Here is a 13,190-nt window from a genome sequence, read left to right on the forward strand (position 1 = left end):
TCAAGATACATAAGCAGCCCAGATATTCTGAGCTCAAATTTCCAGGGCAAACCCAAACACAGTGATTACAACACTGAAAATATTGGTCACCCTGCTTTCAGGTTCTGAAAGTGTATGGAGATTGATTTTTTTTTTTTTTTGAGAGAGAGAGCGAGAGCGTGCAGTATCAAATCCTGAATGATACTGAAAACTCTCCAAGAGTCAGTGTTTTCTCATGGAGTGTTTCATTTTGTTGTAATCCATTATTATAGAAAAGCTTAAGTTAGATAATTTGACCTAAAAATACTACTTAAAACTTCAGTTTACAGAACCAGTTAACGGCTCCTGCGTTACCCCTGGATTTAGCAAAAACTGAAAGTATTTAAGTTTCAAATAACTATCAATAACGGTTACGTATCAAAAGACACACTTAACGTTCTAAGCGCAGTTCTAACTTTCCAGTATTCTCAATACTCCTTTACACATACTTTCTGTTATTGCGACTTCCAATTATCTAGCCAGTAAAAGGGCATTCACTGTGCCTCCAAGACAACCCAGAAGCAATATCAACGTCTTGTGTGCCCGAGCTGGATTATTATAACTCAACATCTGGGCCCCACAGTAAAACCAGTTGTCGGAACCCTACACAGGACACCTGCATCCCACTCCGTTTGCACCCATCGCCAAAAGCCCGGAGAAGTAGTGAGCCGGTTCTAACAAGTCAAGAGCGCAAGCCTAAATCTTTCGGCCTCAATTAGCAGGCACCACCTACAGCGCCTCACGCCCCCACGTCCGGGGAAGTTGCGTCATCACGCTAGTTCGCCCTGTCCCCGGATGCACTTTTATTTCCGGATTCTTAGAGCGGACTCAGAGCTCCACGGTTCCCGAAGCGCTTAGCACATGCGCGAGAGCTCTGCTCTCTCTTCCACTTCCACTAGCTTCCACCGTCCAGGCAGCCGCCGCCACCGCCGCCGTAGAGTCAGGAAGTTCAAGATGGCCGCCGCGGAGACTCAGTCTTTGCGGGAACAGCCAGAGTAAGTAGTCCCTCTGAGTGGTACGAAAGGCCGGAGCCTTGGGGACTGCCGAGTGGCAAACGGTGGGGATTTGCATGGGCGGGCGGGAAAGTTCTGGCCTAACGGCGAGAACCAAACTTTGCCTTTCCACGCTCAATATATTGCGGGGCGGGAAGCGTGGGGTGCGGACGGGCGGTCTGCGAGCTTCATTCTCCCGGAGGCCGCGTCTGTTGGGTCTAAGGCGGCTGCGGCCTGCCGCGCGTCGTTGCCCAGGGAGGCACAGGCGCGAGCGGCATCTACAGGTCCTGTGCGCTAGGCGTTTACCGGGACCGTAAGGTCGCACCTTCCTCTCCCTCCCAAGGGGACCAAGCCGAGCTCCGTGGCCCCAGCACTCTGCAGCGTCGGTGTTGGGTATCCAAGGAGCAGTGCGGCACCCGGGCAAGCCCTAAGATTTTCTTCCTCCCGCCTGCAGTACCTCGGTCGTCCTGCTACTGTTGGCAGCGTTAGAAAGCGGAGAGAGGGGTGCTAGGGTCACTCTCTTTGACCATCTCAAAGCTGTAGTTTGTACACTTCATCTCTCTGCCCTTATATTCGTTACTCCAGTATCCACCCATATTTTCGCCCCTGCCCATTTGCAGCTTATTTGCTAACTTGTAAACGTGAAACAAAGTAAGACCAAGTCTTTGGTTTTGAGGCCTGACATTTTTGGCTTGAGTTTATAACGCGTCTTTGGGAGTACGGTTGAAAGAAGTAGTGCAAATTGTTGGCTCCTTCCAAATCCAAGCACTCTGTCTATAATTAAGCTAATGTGAAGATCGACGCGGCCAAGTGAAAACATAGTCGTATATATTGCAGAAGCTAAACATTACTTAACTGAAATCAGTATTTTGTTTTTCGTATTTATGCTAGGAAAATTCAAGCAAGGACATAAAAGAGAATGAGTTTTAAAACAGTATTCCTATTTTGACCGGTTTTTGCACCAGCATTATCTGATTTGTTTGCAGCCATTTTAGGAAAGAGGTAGATAAAGTCTCCCAGCAACTTGGGATTGAGAGGAGAAATCTTTGCCACCAGACAGCCCCACACTTCATTGCTGTGCAACCAGTTGGACTCCAGTAATTTGCTATACTGAGCTAGACAGTCAAGTTCTTCATTAAAGGCTTTTGGAATCTGCTTTATTATCTTCACAATCTGACTTAGAGCAAATAGATTCTAAAATTTTAACTAGACTTCGTCTCTTTGTTTCTCATTGAGTTCACAGTGTGTACAGTTACAGTATTTATGACAGTACAGTAAAAATCTTATGCTATGCAGTTGATTATTCTAAGTAATCTGTTTAGAGTTCTATAGTACCTTGCCCATTCATCTGATTTTAGGGACAGTTCAGCCATAACTTTATTTACATATTCAAATACTAGATTTAATAAATAATTTCATTTAGACCTCTGTAATATGAATGACACTGACACAGTCTTTAATTCTGCCTCCCATCCCCCACAGAACACTCGGTGTAAATGGAACATTTGGTCTATATGCGTTCCACTTTCAATTATTAGAAAACATTTAACAAAGTAAATAATAGTTTGATATGAAAGTAAGTACAGTGTATGCTACTCATAGTGAATGCTGGATGTACTTTAATGACTGAACAGTTCTTTAGAGGACACTTGAGTAGTTTATATGGAAGCTATTCAGAGTAGAACATTTAGAAAAAATGAATATAAAAAAGTTTTAAGCTTCCTGAATGCTTTTTAATGCTTTTACATCTGTCAGTCTCATGAGCTAGCTCAGCCTTTGGATTTTAAACATTTGCATTTTAATATGCATTAACTTATTGACTTATTTGTACTTTCCAAGTACTAGGTACTGTTCAAAGCACTAAACATATATGAACTTATAATATCCCTGTAACAGTAGATACAGTTTTACACATGATGATGTTGAAGCACAGAAAAATTAAGTTAACTTGCCCAAAGTTGTACTAAGTAACAGACCCAAGATTTAAACCACGGAAGTCTGATTCTAGAACCCTGCCCCTACCGATTTTATAGTGTGGTCTACCAAATTGTGGCCCCTTTTAAAAATAGCCTTTAAGGTTTGAAGTCATTTTTACTTATTTCCAGGGTGCCAGGAAGATTCACTTTTTGATGTGATAGTTCCAGTTCTTTGAAATTTAATCCCAAACCTGATTTGGAAAATACATGGGTCAAGGAGTTCATTTTAAGAACAGTTGGTCTTTTAGAGTCATTCTTATTTTTGTATCTCCATCACTTCTGTATTAAAGTAGTGTAACTTGTTAGAGAAATAGGTTTAATTACTTTCCTGGTAAAAGAAACAATGGCATTCATTTTGCTCACCATTCTGTGTCACCAAAGCATAAATTGAATGCTCTCCAAATAAGATGGCCAAAAATATTCTTTTGGAAAAATGTGAAAAAAGGAAGTTAACATCACACTTGCTTGCTGGTAACTGGTCACTTTATTTTAAAATTGTTCGTGGCTATTTTTATTGTGCCAGATGCCCCAAGACCTCAGTTGTTTGAATGATACATGTCATTTGACAAAATAAATGAATGAATACTGTTAAACGCTCCCATGTTGCCTGCAGTCTTAACTCAGCTTTGTTTTCAAATAGTATGATTTGAAGGATATTAATCAGCTCTCAGTCAGTATTGTTTTATGACAAACCTCTTGTAGACCAGGTTGGTATAGACATACACCTGCCAAATGTGTAGTGTAAAATTAGAAAATGTAAATTTGTACACATGGAATTTTTATATGGTGATCCACCTTTTTCACAGAGGATACATTTCAAGGCCCACAGTAAATGCCTGAAAACACAGATAGGACCAACTTCTGTATATACAGGCATACATCACTTTATTGCACTTCACAGTTACTGCATTTTACAAGTTGAAGGTTTGTACTAAGCCTGCCTCAAGCAAATCCTATTGACATCATTTTTCCAACATTTGCTCATTTTGTGTGTCTGTCACATTATGGTAATTTTCACACTTTCAGACTTTAGTCTTATTTTATGGTGATATATAATCAGTAATCTTTGATGTTACTATTTTAACAGCTCAGCTGATGGTTAGCATTTTTAGCAATAAAATATTTTGTAATTGAGAGATACACTTTTTTTAAAAATTGTGCCGTTCCACACTTAGTATAGTGTAAACATAACTTTTACATGCACTAGGAAACCAAAAATTTCTATGACTCACTTTATTGCAATATTCATTTTACTTTGGTGGTGTAGAACTAAACCTGTAATATCTTGAAAGTATACCAGTACTGTTTTTTCCTGTACATACATAGCTATGATAAAGTTGAGATTAACAACAATAAAGTATAACAATTATGGCAGTATATTGTTATAAAAGTTATATGAGTGTGGTCTCTAGCTCTCAGAATGTTTTGTGTATTTACCGTTGTGAGGATGATACCACATTTCTTAACAAGAAACTTCTCCCTAAAGCATTAAAAGAAAGTTGTTACTAATGATTCTAAATTAGCTGATTTAGCACAAACTCATTATATGTAATGTGTTATGCCATGGATTCATCGAGTTCAAGTTTTCCTGATTTACCTAGTCAGACTTCGATTGTTATTTTCTATAAAATTTGCCTTAGAGATCAACTGAAGAGGGTACTTTATGCCTTATTCCAGTGTGGCACAACTCTAGGATTCTAAAGGTAAACCTAGCTGGCCCTAAAATGCTTATAGAATTCTTATCAGTAACCTCCGAATTTCTTGAGATAACATTCATTAAATTACAATAGAAACTGGGGTCACTTGTGGAAATGACTCTCAGATAACACTGAGCCATCTGAGGTAGGTCCTGATTCTCAGAAGTCTTAGGACACAGGTGGCAAACACAAGGCCCATGGGCCAAATCCAGCTCTCCACCTTGTTTTATTTGACCTGGCACTCTGCAGCAGCACTGAGCTCTTGCTTAACTGTTAAGGAGTACTTACATTTATACAGTCCTAAAATTACCATCGGATCTTTGAAGGTAACTGCAGGGCTGATGTGCCGCTGATGAAAATGAGTTTGACACCCCTGTTTTAGGAGTTAGATAAGTTGTTGGTCAGCTCTTAAGGATTTTGAATGAAACTTCTTGGAGGACTTGGAAATTATAGAAAGACCTAGAAAAGGGTTCAAAGAGCAAATTTTCCTTAGGGAGGTGTGATTAAATCATTTGGAGTATTGTGGGATAGGAGATTTTGGAGGAAGGGTTGCCCATATATGGGTATAGCCTATATAAAGAACAAAGTCAAAATGTCTGTGTATCTTCTACCTAAGTCTGTGATTTTCCCTCCTTCACAATTGAACCATGTTGGTCTTTTTTTAATACAAAGCTGTTACGCTTTCTTTTTCCAAGTCTTTTGAAAATGTTTTATAGTCCAGAGAATGCTACTATATTTATCCTGTTTTCTCTTACCCTGTTAGAAACAAGTAAACTTAAACTAAAACCTGACTCAGCAAAAGACTGAGCTTCCTCTGCAGCTCTCTTTTAGTACTTTTTTCTTTCCCACAGTCAATAGTACCAGAAATGAAGGTTGGTAGTCTGACATGAAAAAAATTCAAAGTTCTTGCCGTGTGGTAGTTATGTTCTCCATATTCTGCATACCCCCTCATTGTCAACTGAAAACTTTTCAGGCATACCTCCAGTATGTCCTTAATTGAATACAGTTCTGGCTGGAGGGCCAGACTTTTCTTCAACCCCTGCTGTAACGCCAGTGTTTTTACAGACACCCCATCCAGCAACTTTATCTTTTGGTTCCTGGGTCTCTGACTCTAGTGACTCTGTAACTCTATCTCATCCACTCACTCCCAGAATCTCATACTATATCTTGTCATTTGGAATTAGTCCATTGAGATCTTAACCTTCATTAGACCAGTTTCTTCCACAAGTTTGATGCCTTAACAACAATGATCTGTTTACGGTTTGTTATATGTAACTATGGTTTTGGGGGAAGGTGTAATTTTTTTCCCCTTACACTGTGCCTTTCTCCTTCTGGTTAATTTTTTACCCATTCTCTAGGACAGTGTTTCAGCTCATGTACCTTCCCAATAAACATTTCTTATTTCCAAAGTTTCAGCTTAACAAATAGGTTAGGTTTCTCTGTAATCTCATACAAGATACTCCCTTTGATCATTTTCAAAATGATTTTAGGTGAGGCTTTAGTGTTTCTATAATGCCCTTATTCATGTCATTATCATTGCACTTTCTTTTCCTTTGGACTATAATTTTCTTGAGGGAGGCCAGTGTTTTACATCTTTGTTTTCCTGCTACCTGGCTTAATGTCTATATTCAAGTACAGGTGATTTTTTAAAATGTTAACAGATTGAATTAGATTGATTAATTCTTAAGTTACAAGGAGCTATTTGTAGTATATAGAATAAAAAATTTACTAAAAGTACTTTTAGTAAGTACTTTTAATAAGTATAGGAGTATATAATTTGAAGGACTTTGACTAATTAATTCATATTTTTCTACAAAAATAGTATGATGGCCCCAATTCAAATAAACTTAAGTCTGATTTTGGTGTCATATTCTAGAGAGTGATGATTTAGTATGGAGCGTCTTTAAAGGGTAAAAATTAAAATATTGCTCTTGTAGTCTTTGTTTAACTTGGGGATATTGAACATCAAGAATTTAGCAAAATAATTTAGAATCATAAACTCAGGATAGCCCAAACAGTTAAGCACAAAGCCACCTATTATTATGAACATATTTTGGGAAACTAATCTCTTCGTTTGAAACTTAAATTATAGTAGTACACTGAACAAATTGTGTTGGACCATGTGAAATTGCCCATTTTGGACTATTGTTGACTTACAGAAGACCCTTTAAGGTGGTTCAACCACAAGATAGCTCCGTGGCTGCTACAGGCCAAGAGTCCTAACTCCTGGTCAGTTTACTTCGAAGTTTTAACCCTTGGAGGGTTACTATCCGCATCAGCCACTGGTGCATATGGTGGAGTGCTTATTTTGGGTATGGCTCAATATTGGCCCCAGAGATTTTTTTTTTAAAGTATGCTTCTGAATTTCAAGTGGAGAAAGAGATTAGTCTTCCAAGATACATTTTTGTGTTTTATGGGGGGAAAAAAGAAAACAGAGGATATTTTTGGTGTTATGTCTTTGAGGGAAATACTGGTTTAAAATCAAGTTACTGAGTGACTATTTCAGTAATTGGTACTAACATTTTATCTGGTTTGGATTCCCTGTTCCTATTAAGTATAATTATTTTAACCTCTTTACTATGTATTTCCTCTAATACTTTTGGTATTTGGGTTCAAGCATTAGAAACATATTAAAGGTTAAGTCACTGTTTGACTTCCTTCTTGCCACATGCTGTAGAAATCAGTGTCTGAAGCTGTTATGAAAATATTTTATGTATGTCCTGGCTGGTGTGGCTCAGTGGATTGAGTGCCAGCCTGCAAACCCAAAGGGTCAGTTCCCGGTCAGGGCACATGACTGGGTTGTAGGCCAGGTCCCCAGTGGGGTGGGGTGGGGGGCATGCAAGAGGCAACCACACATTGATGTTTCTTTCCTTTCTCTAAAAATAGATAAATAAAATCTTCTTTTAAAAAATAGAATGTTTCAAAAATATATATGAGATGTATTTTAGTGTTATTTTGTTATGGCACTGAATGTTTGATAAATGATATGATTTTGATATATTTGTAGGATGGAAGATGCTGATAATTCTGAAAAAAGTGTAAATGAAGAAAATGGAGAAGTATCAGAAGACCAATCTCAAAATAAGCACAGTCGTCACAAAAAAAAGAAGCATAAACATAGAAGTAAACATAAGAAACATAAACATTCCTCAGAAGAAGACAAGGATAAAAAACATAAACATAAGCATAAACATAAGAAACACAAAAGAAAAGAGGTTATTGATGCTTCTGACAAAGAAGGTATGTCTCCAGCAAAAAGAACTAAACTTGATGATTTAGCTTTGCTGGAAGACTTGGAAAAACAGAGAGCCTTGATTAAAGCTGAACTTGATAATGAGTTAATGGAAGGAAAGGTCCAGTCGGGAATGGGGCTCATATTACAAGGTTATGAATCTGGCTCTGAAGAGGAGGGGGAAATTCATGAAAAGGCAAGAAATGGAAATAGGTCTAGTACTAGATCGTCAACAACAAAGGGGAAACTTGAACTTATGGACAATAAAAATAGTACAAAAAAGCGAAGTAAAAGCAGATCCAAAGAACGGACTAGACATAGGTCTGACAAAAAGAAAGGTAAGGGAGGTGTTGAAATAATTAAAGAAAAGACAACTAGGAGCAAATCAAAGGAGAGGAAAAAGTCCAAAAGTCCATCCAAAAGAAGTAAGTCTCAAGATCAAACAAGAAAATCAAAATCTCCTACCCTTAGAAGGCGATCTCAAGAGAAAATTGGGAAGGCCAGATCTCCTGCTGATGACAAGGTTAAAATTGAAGATAAAAGTAAGTTAAAAGACAGAAAAAAATCCCCGGTTATAAATGAGAGTAGAAATCGTGATCGAGGCAAAAAATCCAGATCCCCAGTTGACTTAAGAGGTAAATCCAAAGACAGAAGGTCACGGTCCAAAGAGAGAAAATCAAAAAGGTCTGAAACTGATAAGGAAAAGAAGCCAATTAAATCTCCTTCTAAAGATGCTTCTTCTGGGAAAGAAAATAGGTCACCCAGTAGAAGGCCTGGTCGTAGTCCTAAAAGAAGGAGCTTGTCTCCAAAACAACGTGATAAATCAAGAAGAAGTAGATCGCCACTTTTAAATGATAGGAGGTCTAAACAGAGCAAATCACCTTCTCGAACTCTGTCTCCTGGTAGAAGAGCCAAGAGCCGATCTTTGGAAAGAAAACGAAGAGAACCAGAAAGGAGACGACTTTCTTCCCCAAGGTAACTTGTTTTCAAAATGTTACTGTTTTTTTACCAGTGCACCAAATTTTAAAGGACAAACTAGAACTTGTGGATGATGAAACATGAGATAGTAATGGGTTTTATGTTTTTTGTAATTTTGTCGTTGTGTATCTTAATTATGGGCAGTTCGCAAATATTCAACTTGGTGACAGACACAGTTTTTGTTTTCAGGTTCTTAATCTAGTATCTACTTTATAGACCCATTCCTTAAACCCAAGTAATTTGGCAGGTAAAGCCCTGTATACTCCTTTATGGAAGGGGTATAGTTCCTAGCAAGGATTATTCATTGAACAGTATAGGCTGACATTTTAAACTTTAAAAAAGGATGTCAATTTTAAGGATTGTGATCTGTGTATTCTCTTGAATTGGCATGATTTTGAATTCTAACAGTATAAATTGGAACTATAATTTCTCTTAGCCCCCAAATACAAGGAAATTAAAAGCAGAAATTTTTTTTGTTATTAATTCATCATATATTTACTTATAACCAATCGTTGCAAAAAAACTCTTCACTTTGGAAGAATGGTATAAGAAATGATTTTATTTTTTTACTAATAATAATGAAAATAATCATTTGTATAATACATTTAGTCCATCACTTTTTTCCTCATAAATTCTTGTGATTCTCTCCTCATGAGGTAGATAACTTGTACTTAATGAATTAAATGAGAAAATTAGATTGCCTATTTAACTAGGATCGTGGAAGTAATAAGGCATAGAAAAGATTATGATAGGGAAGGGTGGGAAGTTGCTTAGACTAGCTAAACTACTATAGAAACAGGTTTTTTAGTATCTTTATATTCAGTGATGAAGCATGTGAAATTGTCAGCCAAGTTTTACTTAAAAGAATGTTGCCTTATTCTGTGTAGGGGTTTGAATTCATAGCCATTTATTATTGCATATTAACATTTACTGTGTATGGGTATAAGTATAAACCAGAGTTTGTAATTTTTCAAGAAATATCAAGAATACTCTTTTCAAAGAGCTTTATTTTAAGAGGTACTGTTTATTCTTTACCTCTAAGTTACATTGTAATACAATGGCCCATTTTCTTTAGCTTTCCTGTATTGAGACAGCTGTTCATGTTACTAATTATGTTATCTAAAGTGTTTTTTTTCTTTTAATTATTGAGTTTGGAGAGAGGAAGGAAGGGAGAAAGAGCAGCATCCATTTGTTGTCCCACTTATTTATGTATTCATTGGTTATTTCTTGTATGTGCCCTGACTGGATATCAGGCCTGCAACCTTAGCATATTGGGATGATGCTCTAACCAACTGAGCGCCTGGACAGGTCCTAAAGTGTTAGTTAATGATCCTGGTTTCTTTCAGTCTGCAATCGGTTGTGATATTTTGAAGCGTTAATTAAGGATTGGAGTCCAGTTTTTGAAACAAAAATATGGTTTGAATTCCAGAAGAAATAGTAATTAAGGAGAAATTTAAATAATGCAGAAGCATGTAAATTCTCTCCCTCTCTATTCTGCTGTCATGGGGATCTGTCTTTCTAACCCTTTTTTATCAAGCACTTCTCTGATAATACATAAGGACATTTTAAAATTATTTGTGTAACAGCAACATATTTCACAGTATAGATGTGCCATAATATATTTAATCATTCTCTTGTTGAAACGGATAAGAATTTAGGTTGATTCTAGTTTTTCATGATTGTATGCAAAGATGTCTGTAGGTTATATGTGAGGTTTCTTTGTAGAATAGTTTCACAGAAGTGAAATTGTAGAGTCTAACTTTTACAAAGTTATTGCTGAATTTCCTTCTAGGAAATTTATACCAATGTGTATTTTCATAACTAGATGGACTATCCTTTTCCCTAAACCCTTACCTAATATTTCCCCTGTTGTAAGGTAATATTGATTGTAAAATGCTATTATATGTAATCGATATTTTAAAAATAAGGCTCAATTGCAAACATCAAAATTTAGAAATAAAACAGTCTTTAAACTTAGGGAAATGGAATATTGCCAGTCCCTTGGGGAAGTTTTGAGTTGATTATCTGGGATTAGAACCAGTGGCTTTGACCATAAGAATAATCTCTAACAATGTAAATTCTGAGACCAGAGTAAATAGGCAATTTTTCTGTGTGCCTACCATAACATCAAAACATCATTGTAATCATTTGAATTTAAGTTTTGTTACAAAGTGCTAATTTGTGTTTACTATCTTTAACTTAGCATGCCCTTTTTCTTCTTAACATTGTGAACATTTATTTTTATGTATTTATTTTTTAAAATATGGAATGCTTCATGAACTTGCTTGTCATTCTTGCGCAGGGCCATGCTGATCTTCTCTGTATCATTCCAGTTTTAGTGTATGTGCTGCCAAAGCAAGCACTGTAAATATTTATTTTAAAAGGTGTTTTCCTTCTAACAAACATTTTGGAAAGACAGAATTTTTTCTTAAGAACATTTTTGCATGAATCGATTCCCTGATTCTCATTTTTGCGTGAATTACAAACATGCATGTTAGAAGAGTAGAATAATACCTAAAAACACAAAAAACGGATTTTTATAAATTACTGCAATGGCATGGCCTTTTCCTAAGATGTTCATTACAGCCCTGGCCAGGTACCCCAGTTGGTTAGAGCGTTGTCCCAATATACCAAGGTTGCGGGTTGGATCCCTGGTCAGGGCATAAATAAAATGAAACAAAAATCAGTGTTTCTCTCTCTTCACTCCCTTTCTCTCTCTCAAAAATCTGTTTTGTTTTTTTTTTAAAGATGTTTTTACATGTAGAAGAAATTTATTTTGACTTAATTTATTTTTCTATTAACTTGTATTTGTTCCCTTTAAGAACACGACCTCGAGATGATATCCTCAGTAGACGTGAGAGATCAAAAGATGCCAGTCCCATCAGCAGGTGGTCTCCAACCCGAAGAAGAGCAAGTAGATCTCCCATTAGAAGGAGATCTCGCTCTCCACTCAGGCGTAGCAGGTCTCCCAGAAGGAGAAGCAGGTCTCCTCGGAGAAGGTAAAGATTCATTAAATTCTGAATGTTTAATGTAGTTCTCCTTCAAATTTCAATAAGTCAATATTCATCAAAAACTTAAGTCTTTTAAAAGTAGGACTTTTTTTCTCTGTTTTTGAGAGATAAATATTAAATGAGCCTAGGCTTAGGACTTTTTTTTTTTAACTAATAGTATGGATCATAGCAGCCCACTTTTCTTTCTTTCTTTCTTACATCTCCATACTTATTTTTCTGTTAAGAACACAGCCTCTAGGTGATAGGCTCAGCGGGCATAAAAGACCCTGGGCAAAGACCTAAGTTACAGTAGTAAAGACCATTTTAAGTGAAGCACATGTAGTCAGTAGTTAGTTGCTTAGTCAAAAAGCAGGGAAGTTGGTTAATCAAAAAGTTGGCTTTTAAAGCAGGAAATCAATTTAAAATAACATATACGTTAAATATTTTCACCCATAACATGAATGGATGTTCATTTGCCAATCTTTCAACACTTTTAATTGAAACAATACAGAACTATAGTTTAAAGAGACAGTACACCAAAGACTTATATTGCAACCACTGGATATATCTTTTCTAAATATATTGTATCCTAGATTCCTAAAGTAGAAAATGCTTTATCTAATAAGCATGTGTATGTTTAAATGTTTTAAAGTTATTGCCATATTATCTATTGATTTTTTACTTTGGACAACTAGTCTTTAATATTGCCCCTCACATGTTTCTCTTCTGCCTGATTTTGTCACCTTTCTGTGTGCTTCCAGATATCATCATTATTGTGATCATAACCATGTTATTCCTTACTGAGCAAATAGACAGCCTTCATTCTAATGCTTCTAGCCTTCTGGCTCCAAACTGACTGATAGTCCTGCTTATTCAGTTATCATTATAGAATGTGTTTTCCTATCCTCTTGGTATTCCCTTGTTTTCCTTTTGCTGTGATTCCATTTTCTGTATCCATTGCCTACTCGTGTTACCCCTTTGGTGATGAATCTCTAGTAACTTCCTGAGGGAAGTGCATGGGAAGGACTTATATTTTGGGATCTGTGTCTCTAAAAAATGCCTTTTATTCTCATTGCTAAGGTGTCAAGGAATACCAGGTTGACATCATTTTTTCTTAAAAATTTTGAAATTGTCATTTATTACTCCAAAAAAAGAGAGAATGTTGAAGTTGTTATTCCACTGTTTTCTAGTTTCCAGTATTCCTATTTAAAACACCTATTCTGATGTCAATTTTTATAGGGCTTGCTCTCCCCTCCCCCACCTTTTTTTTATAAATGTGCTGTGACTGGCAGACTTGACTGGCACTA

At 36.7% G+C, this 13,190-nt stretch overlaps 1 protein-coding gene and 1 non-coding gene across 12 annotated transcripts in view; one reads left to right on the forward strand and one right to left on the reverse strand.

Moving 5' to 3' along the window:
• Window positions 1-822: 822 nt before the first annotated feature.
• PRP4K (pre-mRNA processing factor kinase PRP4K) overlaps window positions 823-13,190 on the forward strand; it is a 37,426-nt gene continuing 25,058 nt past the window's right edge. For 9 of the 11 annotated variants that reach the window (XM_037045336.1, XM_037045335.1, XM_037045337.1 and 6 more), the window contains exons 1-3: window positions 881-1,013; window positions 7,691-8,890; window positions 11,716-11,892. In XM_037045336.1, coding sequence (XP_036901231.1) covers window positions 973-1,013; window positions 7,691-8,890; window positions 11,716-11,892 — 1,418 coding nt within the window. In that variant the 5' untranslated portion in view covers window positions 881-972. Of the gene's footprint in view, window positions 1,014-7,690; window positions 8,891-11,715; window positions 11,893-13,190 lie in introns of all 11 variants that reach the window. The other 2 variants (XM_037045334.1, XM_037045345.1) reach the window with 1 other exon arrangement.
• LOC118986494 (U6 spliceosomal RNA) lies at window positions 11,151-11,256 on the reverse strand. The gene has a single exon (XR_005066390.1). It is a non-coding gene; the product is annotated as a U6 spliceosomal RNA (small nuclear RNA).

This window comes from Sturnira hondurensis, unplaced genomic scaffold (genome assembly GCF_014824575.4).
Source record: "Sturnira hondurensis isolate 20B ecotype Veracruz unplaced genomic scaffold, ASM1482457v3 Scaffold0004271, whole genome shotgun sequence".
Taxonomy (NCBI): domain Eukaryota; kingdom Metazoa; phylum Chordata; class Mammalia; order Chiroptera; family Phyllostomidae; genus Sturnira; species Sturnira hondurensis.